This window comes from Molossus molossus, unplaced genomic scaffold (assembly GCF_014108415.1).
Source record: "Molossus molossus isolate mMolMol1 unplaced genomic scaffold, mMolMol1.p scaffold_m16_p_9, whole genome shotgun sequence".
NCBI classification, from domain to species: domain Eukaryota; kingdom Metazoa; phylum Chordata; class Mammalia; order Chiroptera; family Molossidae; genus Molossus; species Molossus molossus.
In genome coordinates this window covers 78,973,872-78,995,702 of record NW_023425403.1, presented here as the reverse complement: position 1 = coordinate 78,995,702, position 21,831 = coordinate 78,973,872, and the positions used below count along the sequence as shown (strand labels likewise).

At 36.7% G+C, this 21,831-nt stretch overlaps 1 protein-coding gene across 8 annotated transcripts in view; it reads right to left on the bottom strand.

Annotated features, from left to right (window-relative positions):
• The window catches only part of DIAPH3 (diaphanous related formin 3), a 487,836-nt gene that overhangs the window by 209,563 nt on the left and 256,442 nt on the right, over window positions 1-21,831 (bottom strand). For all 8 annotated transcript variants that reach the window (XR_004958076.1, XM_036249888.1, XM_036249889.1 and 5 more), the window contains exon 21: window positions 5,933-6,172. Coding sequence is in view for 7 of the 8 variants with exons in the window: in XM_036249888.1 (XP_036105781.1) it covers window positions 5,933-6,172 (240 nt within the window). In the remaining variant the exon portion in view is untranslated. The remainder of the gene's footprint in view (window positions 1-5,932; window positions 6,173-21,831) is intronic.

Genomic DNA, 21,831 nt, shown 5'->3' with positions numbered 1-21,831 from the left:
TTTATAATCACTGCAAGTTTACCTGTACAAGGTAAAGCCCTGCAAAATAACTCAGAACACTGGCCATCCACTTATGTCCGTTTCACTATGTGCCTGAAATTCACATTCCTTTCACTCCTTTTTTTCATTTTCAGAATAGTGCTCAGCGTGGCAATAAAGAGAAGCTATAGTTTTTGGAAATATTTTCACCACTTATCCTAAAATGAAGTAGTAGAGTTGTTTCTTTTTTGTTTTGTTTTTGTATTGGCTAAGTTTTGCTTTCTTACATTTGTGGGTTGGTTCCAAACCACCAATCAAGGGTCTTCCATTCTGGAAAAAGTAAGGCAAAAGACAGACAGAGGCCTCCCAGTTCAGTCAGTGCATTAAAATCACCTGGGGCCTTTTTTAAAAATGCCAATAATCAGTATCCATATCCATACATGCCAGAATAATCTGATGTGGGGCTGACATAGGAGTATTTAATAGGTACTCCAGGCTGAGAATCAGCATATGACAAGAGGAGCCGTTCACAAGTTCGTGAATTCAATCACTGGAGGTGGTGGAGGCATTAAAGGAAAAAAAAAGAAAGAAAGAAAGAAAGAAAATTCAACATTTTGTTGTTGTTGTTTGGTAAAAAAACAATCTTCCCAATCACAATGTTGGCGAAGTTATTCAATTTTGGTCTGTGCTTGAGAAAGGAATATATAAAAGAAATCAAATAAAATGTTCATACACTGGAAAGGAGAACTTAGACAAAAATAAATCTTGCATACCAACCCCTGACATCACCTAACTCCCAACCCTACAGCCCCATAACTGTACCCTCTTTGATGACTTATCTTTCAGATGAACTCACCACATGGCCTGCTGGCACAGAGAATAAATAGTTCCTTACAAAGTGATACTGTGGATAAATTTATAGTAGATTCAATGGTTGTTTCTGCAACCCCACCCCCACCCCAATAACAGCACAAATACTGATAAAAAATTAGTTATCACATTCGGTAAACTCTTCCAAAATTTATATCTACTATTCTAATATAGAAAGTCAGTTTAATTACCTAGAACAAAGAGCTACATTTTATAGCTACATCATTCAGTTGTATTCACTGAGATGATCTGTTATTCAGAAATTACACATCTCATTAGACATTAGTAAACATTACTCAGCATGTTATAGTTAATGCATGTGGACTGATAACCTCAGTTTTTATATTTACAAGTTACATCTCATATATTTTAATATGGTTTTCAAGTTTGATGGTTAGGTCAACTCCTTCTTTTGCTAGATCTACTTGGGGAAAAAAGATCTTGGCCCTAACAAAAGGGTTTTTAGAGAACAAACTCCAATACCAACAACATACAATTTGTTTCTAGGTAGGCACTTTGGTTTGGCAAGCACCTACCATTTGTTGATGAAATTTCTAAGGATATATATTTGCATTTAATCAATAAAGCTCCTAAAAAATAATATAATCTCATTCTACCTATTATCGAGTTTTTATCTAAAGTCTAGTCTTATCTTTGAAGGAGTTTCATGAATGACAAGTAGTTCATCCACTGTCCTAAAATACTAGTCTAATGCTAATCCATTTCCCTGCCATCAGAAAGCAAGGTACTTATTCCATTTTACTTAAACTAAAAGTGGCATTACTGTAACTAAAGACCACATTTGTATCTTTCTTACTAGGAAGGTTCTCTTGGAGTGTCAAGCCCTAAGAGGCTTGAATATACAGTGATACCTCGGTTCTCGAACATAATTCGTTCCAGGAGGACGGTCGAGAACCAAATTGTTCGAGAACCGAAGCAATGAAACCCAATAGGAAATAATAGAAACTGGATTAACTCGTTCCAAGCCCCAGAAAATGCCTATTTACTGGCCTAATTTGTATATAATATGTAGACAAACATAAGTCTCAACAAGAAATAAAAGTGTACAGTATGTCTAAGGGTTAAATTCAGTGTAAAGCGTGACTCTCTCCACAAAGCGTGACTCTCTCTCTGCACTCACACTGATGACGCAAGCAAAGCGCGCTGGGCCGAATGAACGCCGTTCGGCTCAACTCGGCTCATCTCGGAAGTTCGAGTTCCAAATATTTGTTCGGATTCCAAGACAAAAGTTTCTCGAATCTCCTGGTCGAATACCGATTTGGTCGAAAGTCAAGGCGTTCGAGAACCGAGGTATCACTGTATGTATTTGTAGGGGGTGAGAAAGGGGGATAGAGGGTAGGGAGATCATTGTAATAGATTATTTTTTCAATTATCATTATTATTATTTTGTAAATATGTTTTTATTGTTTTCTTGTTTCTGAGAGAGAGAAGAAGGGAGAGAGAGAAATAGAAACATCAATGCAAGAGAGAAGCATCGATTGGCTGCCTCCTGCACACCCCTACTGGGGATAGAGCCCATAACCCAGGCATGTGCCCCAACCAGCACATGGAACGATGCTCAATCCACTGAGCCACGCCGGCTGGACTTCATTATTTATAAGAACACAGCTCCACACCTCATTTTTCCTTTGTAACAAAACACATGCAAAATTTCTTATCAAGTCCAGCTCTGGCTAATCAAAGAAACCACTACTTTTAGCTCAGAAAGTTTCATGTTTACCACCAGAGAGCCTCAAACCCATGCATTTACTTTAATTTTTATTTACATCTTAATACTAGATTCTAGTTTATGTTTACCTTAAATCTCATTTTTCACTTTTATATTTATTTATCACAGCCATATCAAATCTTTGGGACAAAAGTGGAAAAACCCTTTTCTCTCTCTGAACTCAGGAGTTATTTTAGTTAGCCATCACAATTATAAATGTATACACAGATAAAATATAGCTCCTAAAATTAAAATATAATGCATATGTAGTTCTAAATTCATATAATTATTCTAAACTATTCAAAGTTAATAATTTAACATGAATTTTCATGTACATTCCATAGTTGAACTAAATGTAAAAAGGACATTTATAAGTAAAAATTTTGGATATACACTATTAAATGTCACAAGATTACCCAGCATGTTTTAACAGATTAAAATATAAACCCCATCTTTCAACTTTCAAGTAAATTTGGAATTCCTTGTGTGGGGGCTTATAATCAAACCAAATGCTTTATACTCAGTGTGAAAATTCAATCACAACTGTCAAAGATCAAACTGCTACCTCTGATAATAAACCATCATGAGATATCATCTTGCTCAATATATGCTTTCAACTTGACATGTAGGCTAATAAAAAATATGAAGTTCTAGTATTTATTTTGTTTCTTGAACACAGAAGTCTCCTAAGAGGGATGATTAAAATATTCAGTCTCATTGCCTGAAAGTACAGTCAACTCTATCATCTAGAGACAGATTACCCGGTTTGCAGATTGACTACAATAAAATAGTAACAGCATGCATTGCGTTTGTAAAAGATTTTAAAATTACTATGCATCAATGACTGTATCTCAACATGAGATCATGTCTAGTTTCAACTACATAATAACTAAGTCACAACACTGCGTCTACTGTACTGTCTTTCATTCAACAGCTATTTATTGAATATTTACTATGTACCAAGCACTGCATTAGGCTATTCTGCCTTATTCATCAGATCTAACCTCTCCTCAACAACTCTTTTGAGGAAGGCATGAGGGAGGTCATGTGGTCAACTCCTTGGGAGTTGGCTGTAGTTTTGAGATGCAAAATCTAAAGACAAACAGCACCATGAAACATAAACTCCAGAAAATGTGTAGGTGTGAACCTCACTTCTCCCCCACCTTGCTCAGCATCCTGTTTTCTCTTCCTTTGCTTCCCCTGAACCTGGCAGTGTAGCTTCCCTTTGTCCTACAGCCTCCAAGTTCATTATCACCACCCCTAACAATTCCCTAGATGTTCCTTAAATGTGTGCACTTTCCTCCATCCCATCTCACTCTACCTCAAACCTCTCTGCTACTTTAGCTTGAACCACTGTCATCTCGAAGCACAAGGACTATCACGGAGTGGACACTCAAATATTTGCTAACCGAATAAGGCACATCCATCAGACATCCTTTAAGACACTGAGGTAAACAAGGGGAAGGAAACTCCAAACACAACCTGAACTCACTCCTTCTGAGCAACCACTTCACACATGTCGGTAGCACGGAGGAGTTGTCTTTGACCCCTTCCTTTTTTCCTTCACCTCACACTGCCATCCCTGTCATCTGCTCAGCCACATTTCCTGTCAGGCTCCTGGATCACAGCTCAGTCAGTGACGGAGCCTCTCCACTGTGGTCCTGTAACCAGCGCCGTCCAGAACTGTCTGTGGTGATGCAAATGTGCTGTTCGCTACCAGCATGTGTGGACACCGACTCACTTCAAGAATTACATCTTTAATTTGATTTAAATTTTAATTAATTTACATTTCAATAGACACATTTGGCTATTGGTGGCAGTACTGGACAGTGTAGCTTACTGTTTTCTATACTCCTAGCAGAATCATTTCCTACAAGATATCTGATAACATCACTTGCCTTGTAGAAATAACATGTCTCATAAAACCTTCACCATAAGGTGACATGTCCAGCTTTTCACGATCTAGACCAATTTACTATCACATTTCCATTTTCTCCTCTGCTCTCCCATTTAGGCTCTGACGATGCTGTAACCTTTTATACAAACTGTTGATTCTTGCTTTGAAAGCCTTTGCCTCTCAGGGAACATCCACTCACTCTTCCAAATCAGCTCAAATTCCTATTCCTCTCTGAATACTTAATTGCCCTCCCTTCTCTCTCTTAACTGGTGCCGTAACTTTTTGTATATAAGCTCCATTAAAACATTCGATCACAATGAATGATTTAAATGTTAAAAATGTAAGTTCCACGCATCTAGGTAAATGTTAATCACATATAATTAATGAAATGATCAAGTCTAGCATTCGGCACACGAGTAGTAGGCAAGCACTCTATAAATGTACAAAGTCTTCAATACATGTGTTAGAATGACATCATCCATGCTACAGAGCTTCACAGAATACAGAAGGCCAAGAAAGCAAGGAGAGGAAAATAAAATGACCGGGACGGGAGAGAGGAGAAGCTCACAAGGTGTGATACCAGTGGGAGACGGAGGTCGGGGAACTCACGGAAGAAAAGTCATGAAAGTACCAAGCAATTAACTATTCAGCAAACCCATAGCTAAAGCTGAACTTGTCTCTCACCTTCCCTTCCGAATTGGTAACAGCAATAATCAGATTCCTTAGTCAGGGAGGGGAGATGTTACCAGGTCAAGAACAAGAGAAAGCTGTTCTTGTGATGTGTAACTGAGAAGAATTTGTTATCAGCAGATCAATAAAGCACTATGACTGTGGCCCATCATTTAGGAAAGAGCTCTGTTACATAAAACATTGAACCCAGCAGGAAGAAAAATCTCCAAACTTACTCAATTTTCATACCCTCTAAAATTATATATAAATAGAAACATTTCAAAATCTGATTTATGTTTATTCCCCTTTATAAAAAGCAATCTCACTTTTCTCTCCCTTTAGTCTGTTTGCGAAAAAAAAAATGAATGCAAAAAAGTATTTAAATAGTTAAAGGTAGAAATTTTAGTGGCAATCTTAAGCAAGTCTCAATATATATGCAGGTAACAGAACTGAATAACTATTAGGTTTAAATAATATTTTGATGTTCCATTTCACTAGTTTGAGAAAGCACAGGTTTACAACATAATTTTGTTATTAAACAAAATCTTTCAGTAGGGTATGCAGATCACAGGAAATTAATATTTGGATTTAGTTCAGAGGTTGAGTAAATTAGCTGAGTTCACTATGGGTTTGGGTTCATGGTTCAGTTCAAGTTCTTGATAATAAGCACATCAAAATAAAAATATGTAAATAATGTAATCAGGGTTGACATTTTACATGTAAGTGTGCAAGCAAAAATATGGGCTTTAAAGAAAAAAACAAACAAACAAACAAACAAACAAACTCACTTTACAGAGAGAGCTAAGGTTAAATCCAAAGGTTTGAGCATTCCGGGAGCCGGCATTCATGTAGTTTCCCATTAGCAATACAAGTTCCAGCAACTTGCTAAAGCTTTTGCTCTTCTTTATCTCTTCGCAGGCAGTGCTGACAGCCATGATGTCAGGTTTGATGTTATTCACCTGCTCTTCAAACTGAAGCTTAAAGAGAATAGCACTGAGCCGCGGCCGCAGTCTCTTCACATTGCTCATCTGATTGAAAAGAAAATAGCAGATTTCCTTTAAAATGCATGGTATACTTTTGTACTGTAAGACTGCAAGTAATCTGGGATGATTTATTGGTATGACAGTACCAAAGAAGCAATATGTCCCCTAAAACTCACAGCACATAGCACAGAGAAAAGCCCTGCTTTGTTTTTCTGAGGAGTCCAGAGTTCTCTCTCAAAAACAATTTTTTTTAAAATCAATAATTTAGATGTTTAATGAAAAGAAAGATTTAATTAAATGATAAAGTTTAATTAAGTCATAAAGTACTTATTTTTTACAACTAATTTTTAAAAAGAAGATACAGAGGCAACAAATTAGAAAGCATTCATGTCATTAATTTTTTGTTCAAACCAAAACATGCTGGGTCATGTTTAGAACATACTCAGAAAGGTATAAAAAAAGAGTTTGTTTTTTCCAATAGCAATTGCTGTCCTCAGAAGTACTGCTGACTAACAATACATGTTAGATTGAGGGAGAGTAAATAGGTCCCAATTTGTACTAAATTGACTTTTTCAGCAACTCAGGAAAGCGGAATGACTCCTGACATACTAATCAGCAGAGCCGGGGTCAGGAAACCGGCAGAACAGGACACAGTAGTGCGAAGCCCCGAGTCCGCTGGGGACTCGGGGTTGCCCTGCTGGGAAGGTAGGGGGCTGAAAGTGTCCAAAAAGGGGGGGAGGCACAAAAGGGCCAGAGGGTCAGCGAGTTCTTGCCTTAAACTTACTCCTCATGTTCACACAACACATGTGAGGGAATAGCCACTTACCTGAAGGTTGAGGACATAAGTCATCTACTAAGCTATATATGAATTCCTTGATCAAATGTATTAGGAATTTGAGACTTAAAGCAGATTGATGGGGCAGTAACAGTACAACTCTTGAACTTCAACAACTATTATAAACGTCAAAAGCAGTTTGGGGCAAGGTCAGGAAAGAAATGATGACAAGAACATGACAGGGTTAAAATAGGGACTAGTTGGGCCAGTCACAGACCCATAAGGAAAGGGTAAAAAACAATGCCTCATGAGGTGCACAGGATGTTCGTTAAGGAGATAAAAAACTATCTGCTAATAATAACATAAATGATTGTTATTTAAAATACAATATGCCATACAAGAGCCTCAATTTATTAGATCTAATAGGATAAATACAGACACCGCTTTAATGATTAACAATATAACCCAGCATACTCATCTACACAGAACTGAGCAATAAAGAGACAGCTCTCAGTAGATACCTGAGAACACACCTTCAGATGGAGCAGATTTTTGCGACTGACACGTTTCTTAGCAAACAATATAAATATTCTAATTTACATTAGTACTCTCCCCAGGCACTTGACATGTGAAATGTTTATCTGTATGAAGGCAAGATTCTAAGAGCTCAACTAAAATATTTAATAAGAAGTTCCCTCTATAAAGTACTTTAAGGGATGTCTTAAAATTCTTTGACTTCAAGGAATGTCTTCAAATTCCTGTCTAGAGAAAATAATTTTCCCCCCTAGAAGTAAGTAACAAACAGTAAGCTCAAAAAAAGACATTTTATAAGTAAAAAGAAACATCACTAACTATGGTCTTATAAAATAAATTTAAGTTAGATAAAATTTTAGAAAGACAAAGTGAGGGCCTATTAGAATAATGTTTGGATATTGAACGTCTAGTGCACAAAATCGACTTAAGTGATGCCTACTTCTCATAAAGTAATTTCAAGGATCTTAAAATGCTCCCAAATGGACTTACTTCCTTGAAATTTTTATCCCTAAACACTGCAAATGGTAGATACTCATATCACTATATTGGATAGCCCATGGCACCTGTCTGCAGTCTGTGCCCTTACGAATACAAAGTTAGGTATTTAGCACTTTTTCAATAAACATAAAAAGGAATTCTCAGTATCCCATGCAAACCACTGGTGTTACAACATACATTAATTTTAACATATATAAGTGCAGTACTTTGTGCACAAAGAGAAAAAAAGACTGCTTAAATAGCTATATGATACCGCCCAAAATATGTTCAAGCTTTCCTGCTGACAAGCTAGCCATATGCAGCCACTATAAAGTAATTAATTTTCCTAGAAAAAAAGTATAACCTAGATTTGTATGAGTAATGAGTCTACCTGGCACTAGGGACAGGTACCTTGAAAAGACAGAGTAAGTCTATGATGTAATGCAGAGCAAAGTGCTATGTGTTCATGAAAAACCCTGACAGAGCAAAGTCAGGAAAGGTAACCAAACAACAGGTCTTGGACCCACAGCCTTGTAAATTAGATGTTCTTTTCATACTGCTCTTTCTTCCAAATTTAGAAAAGTTAGTATTTTGACTGATGTGAAATAAATATATTTGACTGATGATATTCCTGACCTGGAAAGGAACATGAGAGATAACTGGGGAGCTAGTTCAAGTCTTTAGTCCACTATTTAGCCTACTCTGACCCCATAAGGGCCAAATGGTTGACCCTTTTATTAAAAAAAAAAAAAAAAACAACTCAATAAAAGCTAATGTTCTGAGATCTAAACCTTGGGATCTATGGTAATAATAACAGGGCTCTTTTTCTTATTAATCTAATCAAAGTTTGTTTGTTCAAATGGAATTAAAAAAATAAGTTTCAAATATGGAAAAATACTTTTTTAAAAACCCTGAAGAATGGTTCCTTTTTCACATATTCTATCGACACTGGGGATTTGCATTTTGTTTGCTTGCTAAGGGACCTAAAACTCTGGCTTGGCTGACAAAAACTAAGCTGAATGCAAAAATGGAGAGCTAAAGCATAAAAATAATACTCCCAATGGTAATAGAAAGTCATTTAAAAAGAAAAGAAAGGAAGGGTTATAGTAAAAGTAACTTTAAGATAGTTAATAATTAGCCCAGCTGTGTGGTCAGTGGTTGAGTGTCCACCCATGCACTAAGAGGTCGCCGGTGAGATTCCTGGTTAGGGCACATGCCCAGGTTGTGGGCCAAATCCCCAGTGGGGGGCAGGCAGGAGGCGGCCAGTCGACGTTCTCTCTCATCTATGTTTCTATCTCTCTCTCCCTCTCCCTACCTCTCCCTCTAAAATCAATAAAGAAAAAAAAAAAAAAAAAAACTTTTAAAGATAGTTGTTAATTAGAATGTTAAAAGACATTATAATTTCATTTTTACAGAGGTATCCTTTAGATTTATCATTATACAATCTTAGCAATGACTGCAAACCCACAGCACCAAAATCTGACAATAATGAGTTACAATCTAAAGATTGATCTAAAGTCATAACAAAATAAAAGTATTTGACTTCATTGCTATTTTTGGAAGCAGGGAACGTCCTCCGGCAGTCTCCCCCCCACTGCCACAGAGGGCACACGCCAGATGAAGGAACCTTAAAAACAGTGACCAGGGAAAATCAAACAAGCAAATCCAGAACTCTATGGGTAATTTTTATTTCAAATTTTGTTTGTTGGCAACATGTGTTGTTGGAGCATGAACAAAATAAGATAAAAAGACTGTTAGAGAATCAATGCACCAACAAGTACTGACTGGGTGCCCCCGGGTGCTCCGGGAGGCACAGAGGCGGTGGGTACTGCCCTTACAGCACATTCCGTATCACTCTTTCCATCTTGAAGGGTAAAAAGTAGGAAATGTCCTCAGGGAGATGCAATCCCTCATGATCTCATTATGTTTTTCACATATAATTTTAACTTTACCCATTATTCTATGAAAAAAAACAACCCGAAATCAATTTGGCAATTTTATACTAACTATGCTTAATGCCATAGCTGGTTCTCTTTATGCAGTTTCTTTTATAAAGAACAGATTTTCAGGAACCAGTTTATTCACAACTTGCTGGGTTTCCCTGCTTCCTGCCGCAGACTTATTTAGGCTCACCTCAGAAGAAAGTTTAGTATATGCTCCATTTCTTTGTTACTCTTCCCTAAAGTCATTATAAAACTACTTAACCCTTCATTTAACTTTCAACCACTACAAGTAACTTACTGATTAAAAAGCTCCTCAGTTCAGTTTTAATTGACTTACTAGACCTTTACTTCATACATTCTGTAAATACATAATTATAAGGAAGGTTAAGTGACTGCTTCAAGGTCACATGCTGCCAATAAGTGTACAGTTCCACCCAGAGCATCACAATGTAGAAATTCACAACTAGAAACCGTCTGATACTCAAACTACTTCTCTGCTTTCTGATAAGAATAGACTTTAATTTCCCCCACAGTAGTTATTAGATAAAACACTATGGAGATGACCCTGCTGCGTGCTCTGCCTACTACTACTACATATTTCTTTCCCTCCTTCTTGGTATATCCAACTATCTCCCGTTTGTGCTGAAATTTTTATGTTTTTTCCAGATCCACTTTTGGTATCCCTTGTAAAATGGACCCTTCACTCATATTTCCACATCAGCTAAGTCTTCCGTACTCGGCAGAGAGGTGTGGTAAGCAAGGAGAATGTGAAAAAATAAATGCATCTTTGTGAAAGACAGGAGTAGAGAAAATGACAAAGGGGTAAGGGAGGAAAGTGACATCTAAGAAAGAAATGGGATCTGACAATAGAATTAAGACACTTAGGAAAAAGTTTTGAGCTTGATTTTGCTAATTAAACAAAGTGAAAAATATCTAACCGTTACCATTAGCTAGCCAATATTTTCATGATGTCCAGAATTCTCAGAGAAAAAAAAAACGTTCATTTTACTTCAAGAGAGGCATCAAAAACACAGCTATTCAAGTTCTTTATGCCTGGGAAGTGCTGAGAATATATATAAAAAAAAGTTTTAAAAATAAATGTACCCTTATGATATTATAACTCCTAAGCTGAAATTATTTTAAAAATCTGCACAGCAGCAAAGTACATATGGTATGCTTTTACAGGTTTTCATAGGAGCAAGGTAAAGCCAAGAATGATTAAAAAGAATTAACAGGATACAAATGTATATTCCTCCTGTTAGCCAAAAAATAAACAATTGGGCATAGACATCAGCTATTGCTATGTCTTTGTTTACAAATGCTGATCAACTCTGGACCACTAAGGATTTCACAGCAGGTCCAGGTGAGTTCTGTAGCTACTCAGGGTCTGCAAGGGCCAAAGCTAGACAGCAAGAGACTTACTTAATTTGGCAGTCTTAGCTAGTACTCCTAACACAAAAGTGGCGTATCTGATGAATTAAAAAGCTGGCATAAAACTCAGAACCATTCTGGTGTTTTAAATTCATTCATGTCTGCTTCCAGACACTCCCCACCCTCCCATAGGAAACCAGTGTTATTTCTATCATTGTAACTTAGTTTTGCCTGTTCTTGAAATTTGTATTAATGAAACTTCCAGTAAACACTTTTTGTGTCTGGCTTCTTTCATTCAACAAAATGACTTTGAGATTAATACACACACAGCGTGATTCAGTATTCTGTTCCTTTTTATTAACAAGCAATAATATTTCATTGCAAGAACACACCAAAATTTCTCTACTTACTTCCCTGTTGATAGTGGGTTGTGTTGAATAGGGACTTGAAAAATATGTTAAGCTCTACCCCCAGGTATCTGTTAATATGAACTTATTTGAAAATAGGGACTTTGCAGATGCAGTGAAGTTAAGGATCTCCAGAAGAGATCATGCTAGATTTAGAGTGAGCCCTAAATCCAATGACTGATGTCACTTCATTAGAAATGGTAGTGAGAGAAACAGACAGAAGGCAGCGATGTGAAGGAGGAGGTCGAGATGGAAGCAATGTTACAAGCTAAGAAATGCCAAGAACTGCAAGCAACTAGGAGAGAGGCCTGGAACAGATTCTTCCCCAGAGCCTCCAGAAGGAATCAGCCCTGCCAAAAGGTCTATTTAGGACTCTGGGCCTCCAGAAAATGCAAGAGAATAAATTCCTGTTGTTTTAAGACACCAAGGTTGTGGACATTTGTTCTGGTCATGTGTGAAATACAGGATATTAGGAAATTTGATATATGAGTCTTTGCATTTCTATTAAATATCTAAAAGATACAGTGTAAATGTATACTGAACTTTGTAAGTATAATGTCCCACTATTTTCCAAAGTGGTTTATACCATTTTATACCCTCATTTACTAATGTTCTGGTTTATTCCCTCATTGGTTATTCTGTGGGGTATGATGCAGAAGTTGAGATGCACTTTGGTTCATAGGATATTCAAAGTCTGCAGCACCACTGGATACAAGGAAGCTCCTTTTCCCACTCACTGGCTTTGATGTCTTTGTTGCAAATCATTTGTAGGTATCTCTGCGGATTGATTTCTAAACTTTCCAGAAAAAGTTTATTTGTATATATTTAAACCAAACCTTACTGCCTTGACATCAAATCAGTAGTCTAAGTCCTCCAAGTTTGTTCTTTCCCAAATCGATTTTGTCTATTTTAGGTCTTCCATATGCCATATGAACTTCTGTAACTTTTTTCAATTGCTACAATAAAACCCACTGGGATTTTGATTCAGAATGCGTATCATATGTCTATCAGGAATCTATAGATCATCTGAGGGAAAAATAAAATCTTAACAATATTGAGTCTTTCATTCTATGAGCATGGTAAATACCTCATTTACAACTTTAATTTCTCTCAGCAGTATCTTGGAGTTGTAAGTGTACAAAATCAGCACGTTTAGTGAAACGTATCCCTAAATGTTTTAAGTTTTTTTATGCTATTGTAAATAGTACTACTTTTTCAATATATATCATTGCTATAGAAGAAAAGAGAACTCATTCTGGTATACTGACAATCTTGCAACCTTGTTCAATTCAGTGGTTACTCCAACAAAGTTTACTGTAAATTACTTACGCATTCACATAGACAACTGGGTCATTTAAAAAAGTAGTGTACTTTCTGATTTATAATGTACAAGCTATTTCTTTTTCTTATTACACAGGTTAGAGTGTGCATTATAATGCTGAAAAGACGTGTTAAGAGTAGATATTCTTGCCAGGTTCCCAATCTTAAATGACAAAGATTTTAATTTTTTACCATTAAGTATGAGGTTAGTTCCTGTTTTCCATAGACATCCTTTATGAGGTTGAAGAAGTTTTCTTCTATTTCTAATAATTTTATTCATCATAAAGTAAAATTCTACCAAATGCTTTTTATTTTGCATCTATTTAGATATGATTTTTCTCCCATTTTTCGGGTAACATCCTTAACAATTTTTTTTAAGGAGAACCAATCTTATACCACTTGGTCATGATATACTCTCATTTTAATGAGTTGCAATATTAGATACAAAACTATTTTGTTGACAATTTTTACATACATGTTTATGTATAATATGAGTCTCTAATTTTCTGTGGTGAATTTCCTTCCTTAATTTCTGATATTGGAAACTTAAGAATTTGGTCTTCCTTTTCAATGTTTTCATTTTCATTCACTTCAAAATAATGTCTTCATAGACCCACAAGTAACTTAAAAGTATAATACACAATTTTCAAACAAAGACATGTTTCATTTTTTTACATTGAAACATACTCTGCAAAGTTTCAATGTTTTAAAAATTACTGAGATTCGCCCTGGCCGGTTTGGCTCAGCGGTTAGAGCGTCTGCCTGCGGTCCAGAGAGACCCGGGTTCGGTTCCCGCTAAGGGCATGTGCCTCGGTTGCAGTTTGTCCCCGGCCCTGGTCGGTCGTGCGGGAGTCAGCCACTCGATGTGTTCCTTTCACGTCGATGTTTCTCTCTCTCTCTCTGTTCCTCTCTCTCCCTCCCACTCTACCTGAACAAAAAATGGAAAAAAGTCCTCGGGTGAGGAAATAAATAAATAAATAAATAAATAAATAAATAAATAAATAAATAATAATAAATTACTGAGATTTATTTCATGTTCCTAGATGGTCTACCTTGGCAAACATTCCATAAATATTTGAAAAGAAAGTATATTATGTAGCTATTATGAAAACTGTTCTACAAATATCAATTCTAAGTCAGCTGTTAAAACTGTCTTGATTTTCAAAATATTTACTAATTGAGGGGGGGTGCTTTCCCTAGAATTTACTGAAAAAGAAGCATTTAAAGTTTCTTTATGATTGAGAAGTTATCTGTTCCTGCATTTAACGCTGCCAGTTTTGCTTCATGAATTTTGATGCTGTGCTATTAGAAGCATACATATTTAAGATGACTGTTTATTCCTGGTAAATTACTCCTTTTATCATTGTGTGATGTCACTCTTTATTCTCATATGCTTTGCCTTGAAATATTCATAACTATGCTACTTTTCTTATTTTTTTACTATTTGTTTTCCATTTGATCTTTTTACCTCTTTTATCTACTTGATTTTATATTAATCAAGCAATTTTTAATATTCCATTTTATTTTTTCTAATAAAATAAGATAATAAATAAGGGCTAATAAAATAAAATAATGCCTCTGAACTGTATCTCTTTTCATTATATGTTTTCTGAATGCTCTAAGACTAACAAAATACATCATTTTGCATTAGTCTATTTAGAGCTACTATTTAGTAAATATTGTGCCTCTGCATGTTTTTCATTTCCTGCCTCACTCTTGCAACATTTCACTCACATTTCACACCTTCTGATCCATTTCGTGTATGTAAAGTTACAGAAGCACAGTTCTATTTGTTGCACCCTGTTTGTGCAATTAATATCTTGTCTTGTACTTCCATGTACATTATAAAACCCATTCTGCATTGTTCTTTTTTAATCATCAGTTTTCTTTCTGTGAATCTGAGTTTCCATAAGGTATCATTTTCCTTTGACTTGAATTCAGGACAACCCTTAGCATTTCACGTGGGGTAGAGGTCTGATGGCCCCGAACTCTGTCAGGTTTCGCATCACTTAAAAATGTATTTTATTCTATTTTTGGAAGCTCATCTAATAAATAAAATATATTGAGTTTATAGGGTTTTTTAATTTCAACACCTTAAAATACATACTTTCTTTTGATTTCTGCTTTCCGTTATTTCTGCAAAGCCAGCGAAAGCTCTCGTCTTTGTTTTCCTATAGGTAACGTTCTCCACTTCTCTCTCCCCAGTTACTTTTACGATTTCCTCTTTATCTTTGGCTTTCAACAATTTGACCACGATGTGCCAAGGTGTCTTTCTCCTTGTATTTACCCTGGTCGGGTCTGCTGAGCTTCTTGAATGATAAATTGATGTTCTTCACTCAATCTGAAATTTCTTAGCCATTATTTTGTCCAATCCAATTACAGGTGCTTTAGACAGACTGGTATTATCCAACACTACCTGAGATTCTGATACTTTTTTTATACGGTCTTTTGTTCTTCTATTCTTAAAAAAATAATTTCTATAGATTGTTCAAATACACTGATTCTTCTGCTTCTGCAATGAACTTTTAAATCACTACACTAAATATTTCCATTCGGTTATGAAATTTTCACTTTGAAAACTTCGACATAGTAAATTTTTATAGTTTCCAGAAATTTCCCTGCAAACATTCCTTAATTAAGATCATGCTTTCCTTTAATTCCTTGAAGATAATTTCCTTTGGTTCTTAGAGCATATTAATAACATTGACATTAAAGTCTGCATGTAAAATCTAAAATCTGGGCCATTTTGAGTCTAGCTTAACATTTTCTCTGACAACATATCCCACTTTTTGTTCTTTACTTCTCAAATATTATAATGTAACAACTGCTAAGTTGTAATATTCCTTTTGAAGAACACTTACTCTTGTTTCAACAGGCAAATCGATCACTTAAATTCTACAGGCTTGAGTTGACCCTTAGTTGATGCAGCTCTGCAGAAAGTCAGAGGTGTCGCCCTAGTTCCTCCAACTTGGCAGGACTGTTTCCAAACTTTCTTCCCAGAGGAGCTTGCAGAGCCTGTTTCAGGTTTTGTTTGGGTGGCTCTAGTGTAGGAGATCTTTTAGGGTATGCTCTTCATTCCTACTGTACATACAACCTTTCCAGTTGTTTCAGTAAATGCCGAGTTAATGAGGTATTAAGACTTTTCTATTCTGGCAGGGTCAGAAATCCAATGCCTCCTAGGAATGCTGGACCTGTAAACAGTATCTCAGTTCCACTCTCACCTTGTAGCAGAGGCTATGTGGTAAATCTTGCTCAGCATGCCACCAACCCGGCCTCCAGACTAAAGGGCAAAGTCCACATGAACTAATGTTGTCCCTTTCTGCGCAAGCGCTTCCACTGTAACTCCCTGCCCTGCAGATTCCAGCTGTTTCAGCGCCACAAATTGTGATCTCCGCCTCCTCAGCTCTGAGAAATCACACCCTCTGCTTGAGATCCAGCTCGCTGCTATAACTGAAAACTTTCACCATACCTAAAACTGGTAATTCATGGAGTTTATGAGGTTTGCAGTTTTCCTCTTCCACTTTAAAACAGAACTCTTCCATATTTTGTCATTGTTAGTGGTTCACACCGCTTTCACTAAATTTATGCCTATTTCTTTTGTTGCTATAAATAAAAATTTTGAAACTTTATTATAATTTTAGATTTAAGAATACAAAAACCACTCTCTACCCAGATTAACCAATTGTTTCATTTTGTCCAATTTACTTTATCATATTCTCTCTTCTTCTCCATATAATATGGATATTATTTAATATAATATGTGTTATAAAGGAAAACATATATACATATTATACATACATATTTGGTTAAGGTGATATCTACCAGTTTTTCCAATAAAAAGTAACTATGTTTCCTTAATAATACACTAGTAATTTATAGAATGATGCTTTGAGACCATGTAAACCGTATGTATATAATCTATTTTCATCAACTATTCACTTTTGTGTGAATGGGGACAGCCTACTGAGTAGAATATTCATAGTATTTTACTCAACTTTTAAGAACACACTTTACAGACCCTTAACAGATGTCTTCAAGAATGAAACAAAATAAACCAGTCTATATACAACAATTACACCTTAAGCTACAGGTGGGATAAAATTGCCTAACACTATAGTAACTTAGTTCCATAAATCCAGTTACCCCCTTTCCATTTTGTTTCTAAAACAGTCTTGGAAAAGAACATGTAGGCCCATTTAATAAGATTTGCAGAATCCAGAAAATACTTCCCATGAACAAGATTAAACGTGGATAAAAAGAAACCTTAAAACAATGATGTTTGCAAAGTGATGGATCCTAAGAGACCTTTTTAGTTATAACTACAAAATGCTTTAGGCTCTATATCAAATGAATGATGCATGGCTAGTAATTAGTATGTGACTGTAATGATGTTTTGTTTTGTTTTCACAAATGAAACAAATTAAGCAGATTATGCCATAAAATTCCAATACTATATAGACAGTTTGAATAAAAAGCATAATTCCATACCAAAACAACACCACCCCTCAATTCCTATTATGGACTTAAATATCCCACTTTTTAGTTGTTCATATAGATTTAAAATCCCAATGAAAAAAAAGCAGAACCTAACATAATTTCCAAAAACTTAATTTCTAGTTCAACAATTCAAGCTGCCACATACACATTCTAAGTAATTTGTATGTAATGATTCAAAGTTAATTTTTAATATTAATAAACTGCTCCAATAACAAAGCATTCAGAAACTACTGCTAAAAGCAACTTCGAGACAAGGAGGCACCCAGAGCCCACAAACACCCGTGATCACCTCCACAGTGCCATCAGGGACAGGACTACGCTTCACATCTAACCATCAAACTGTGTGGCCAAATGAGCAAGTTGTCTCAACTATGAAATGGTAATGTCTGGAGTTATGTGAGAATCAGATATAATTATCCATTTATGTATCAAATATTTACTGAACACTTATTATGTGCCAAACATTGTTTCAGGCCATGGAGAGTCATATTGCAAATAAGATGGCAAGGACCTGTTCCAAATGAAGTACACTCTAAAGCAAGCAGACAGAGAATGGGAAAGAGAGAAACAATAAAACAGATGAGATCATTTTAGATCAGGGTAAGTGCTATGAGTAAGCAGAGTCATGTCAATAATGATGAGGGGACATCATTATGATGAGTGCTTCCGTGACAAAGTGGCATCTGGGCTAAAGCAAGGAAACAGCCCGAGTAACGCCAAACCTGAGGTGGGAACAGAAAATGAATATGGCTGAACAGAGTGGACAAAGAACAGAATGATAAAATATGAGGTTGAAGACAGAGAGACTAGACCATCTCACAAATTATAAAAAAAAACTGAAAACCATCAGAAGATCCTAAGGGAAATTCCCCTTCTGGTCAAGAATGCATTAATATGAACTGGACTTATCTCCTCTGCCTGAAACAAGTGTCCAGACTTCGGACCCAACTGGTGTGGGCAGTGGTGCCTGAGAAAGGGAGCAGGAAAGAGTGAGCCCTGTGTCGGCCCAGCTTACTGCCCGGAATTCCCAAACTGCAGCACACGGAGAAGGGAGCCAGGTGGAGCCAGGAAGCCTCCAGGAGTCGAGGAGAGGGAGGCGGGGGTCTGGCAATGCCACAGCAGGTGGAGTTCGGAGAGCACAGCACCAGAAAAGAGGAAGCTGCACAGACAGGAAGTTCTATCTTGCACAGAAAATTCTGAATCAGAAGACAGTGTGTCAACATGGTTAAAGTATTGAAATTTTTAAGAAGTCCACCTGTAATCTCATACCCACAAAAACACTTTTAAAAATGAAGATGAAAAATGACCTCCTTAGACATACAAAAAAATGAAAGAATTTATTAGGACTGGAAGAAATGTTACAGGCCAATTCTTCAGGTAGAATAAAGATAATTCTAGATAAACGACAAGATTTACACCAACAAGTGAAGAATACTGAAAATAGTATCTATTCATGTAGACACAAAAGACTGTTAAAACTTTTTTAAAAGATAACTGAGTTAAAATTAAGAATAACATATTAAGAGTTTTAAAGATGCTGTAACAAAATGTATGATAACACTGCCAAGTGCAAGAAGAGGTAAGCAGGAGTATATTGCCATAAGGCTTTCTACTACACATATAAGGAGTTATAACATTATTCGAAGGTAGTTCAAAATATATACTTTAAACTCTAAAGCAACCACCAGTAAAACAAAACAAGAATAATAGCCAGGAAGCCAACAAAACGATAAAACAAAGTAATTAAAATATTCCATCCAAAAAAAAACAAAACAAAACCATAGTATAGATGATAATAGAAAATTATCTAGAAATTTTATATTTCTAGATAAATAGAAAACAAATAGCAAGATGGTAGATTCAAACCCCACCACATGAATAACTACATTAAAAAGGAAATGGCCAAAACACTCCATTTAAAAGGCAGAGATAATCAGATTGGATTTTTTAAAAAAAAAACAAGACTCAACTGATATGCTGCCTATAACCATAGTATGATAAAAGGAAAAACACAGGCCCTGGTCACTTTTCTCAGTGGTTAGAGCATCAGCCCAAGGACCAAATGGTCGATTCCCGTCAAGGGTAGTACCTGGGTTGCAGGTTAGATCCCTGGCCCTGGTTGGGGTCGGGCAGGAAGCAACCAACTGATATATTTCTCTCACACCGATGTTTCTCTCTCCCTCCCCCTACCACTTCCACCCTATCTAAAAAAAAAGGAAAAAGACAAAAAAGATATACCAAGCTATCATTAATCAAAATAAAACTGGAGCAGATTAATATAACACAACATAAAATTTAAAAAAGACTAGCATATTTCAGCTTGGAATTGACAGTCTCATTTGTTTTACAGTACGAGGTCACTAGCTGCTGTGTGGGAAATGACAGTGCGTCCAGAACGTGAAGCCCGGAGCTGGAAACACCGAAGGTAATCAACCAATGGCAAATACAAATATACATACAGTTAAGAGGGGCTGGCCCAGCACTACCGCCTCTAACGTTTTATCTTTTCCCAACAGTATTGTTCTAAAACGAATACCCATACTTTATTCTACTTCGAAGTGGGCTTCGCCATTCATAGACGTGTATGAAACAAACACACTCTAGGCAAGGCAGTCCCTGCCTTTCAGAATTTCATTTAACAAAAGAGGGATTATGAGAAATCATTACAATACCAATTGTAACATGATACTTACACTCAAGAGCTACTTTGACTAACTTGCAAGAGGTTAATTATGACATGTTCAAGATTGATCAGTGGAGCAGGTAAAGATTAGTCCGTTACAGAGTGAAAGGGAATGTCAGAGCTGGGGGTAGGATGCAAACAAGACACAGAACACGGACCCGTAAGTCAGCCGCGGACCCGTCTGCCTGTCTCCAGGAGCAGGCCTCTCTAGTAGACATCACCGGAACGCCCGCCCTGCTGGCGGCTCAGTGGATGAGACGGAGACAAGTCCAGGCTGTCCAGTCACTGACCAGCTGCCTGGAAGCCTGGCAGTGACACCATCGAGCCCCATGTCCAGAAAAATGAAGGATTTGTCTCTAAGCAGAAGTGAGCCCTGGGCCATTTTAGGGTCACGTGGCAGTGGATGGCCATGGGAATAAACTTCTCTTTTTATTACTGTCATGCTTACACACAAGAGCTTTGACTTAGCCCAGAAGTGTGGGACGGGGCAGGCCCTTCCAGCAGGTGTGGGGCGGCCAGCATTTCTTCCTCTGGAGGAAATGGCCTGACATTTGCTATGGAGCGGGCCAACTGATGTGTACAGTGGTGGGGCATCACTTCTGATCTTCTGTAGTTTCTATTAAATGTGAACTGAGAAAAAAAATCAGGGCTTGAAATCTGAGGAGGCAGCGTTCGGGTAGTAGAGGTAAGAAAAAGTGTCATAGGAAAAATTCTCTACATTGTACATTCGTTTCTTCAAAAGTAGCAAAGAATAAAAGGGTCTTTTTCGGTAATGTTTGCTAACTAGATCATATTTTTAAAAAATAATAACTCTTCCCAAAATACTCTTAAATGGCCTTTAATTTCTCCTATGTCATTTTACAAAATCTTGCTCTTTCTGGCGCCAGAATATTAATGGCAAAGGTGTTTCTGTATTTATTCCAAACATAAACCCATTAAAAATGACAGCTCGCTGTGTTTCTTAGTATTGATTGTTTTCAGTTTTTATTCTCTGTTTCTACATAATGACAAATAAAATTCATTCAGGGACTTCTAAAAATAAATCAATGGCCTTTCAGAAATTCATTCAGTGTTTGAGTTCATGCTTCAGTTCAAGCCATTGATTTGGTGGGTGTGTTTTGGGAGCATTCAAATCAAATCACTGTGCTACATTTTCAGGCAAGTCCTCTGCCCTTCAGTAATAAAGTATGTCTATTGTTTTGTCCATAGATGCCAGAGGGGCCAGGTCTGTGACCTGCACTGTAGGCAGAATGGGAGAATGACATGGATACTGACTAAAGGTGTAGTAAGACAAAGGAAAGTCTGAAGGCCCCGTTCAAACAAGGGATATAACTAAGGATTGCAGTACAGCTAAGATCCACCATTAGGGAAAAATAGATGAAAAACCTGCATATGGGGGAGGATAAAGTTGGGGGAAAAGTAGTCTCAACTTGCAAGAGAGGTAGTTACTAGGGCCAGCAGTCAGAATCACAGATAGTTCCAACAGGGGTTATAAGAACCCACTAAGAAACAAGAGACGAGGAACACAGCAGACATAGCCCCTCCAAGACAAACACTTAGAAAAGTAAAGAAGCAAAAAAAAAGTGCATAAAGTAATAAAACGAGAAGAGAAAATAGCAGACAGACAATTAAACGGTAAAGGAAAGGACTGTTATGAGCTAACTGAACTATTTTTTTCTTTAAGTACATCCAAAATA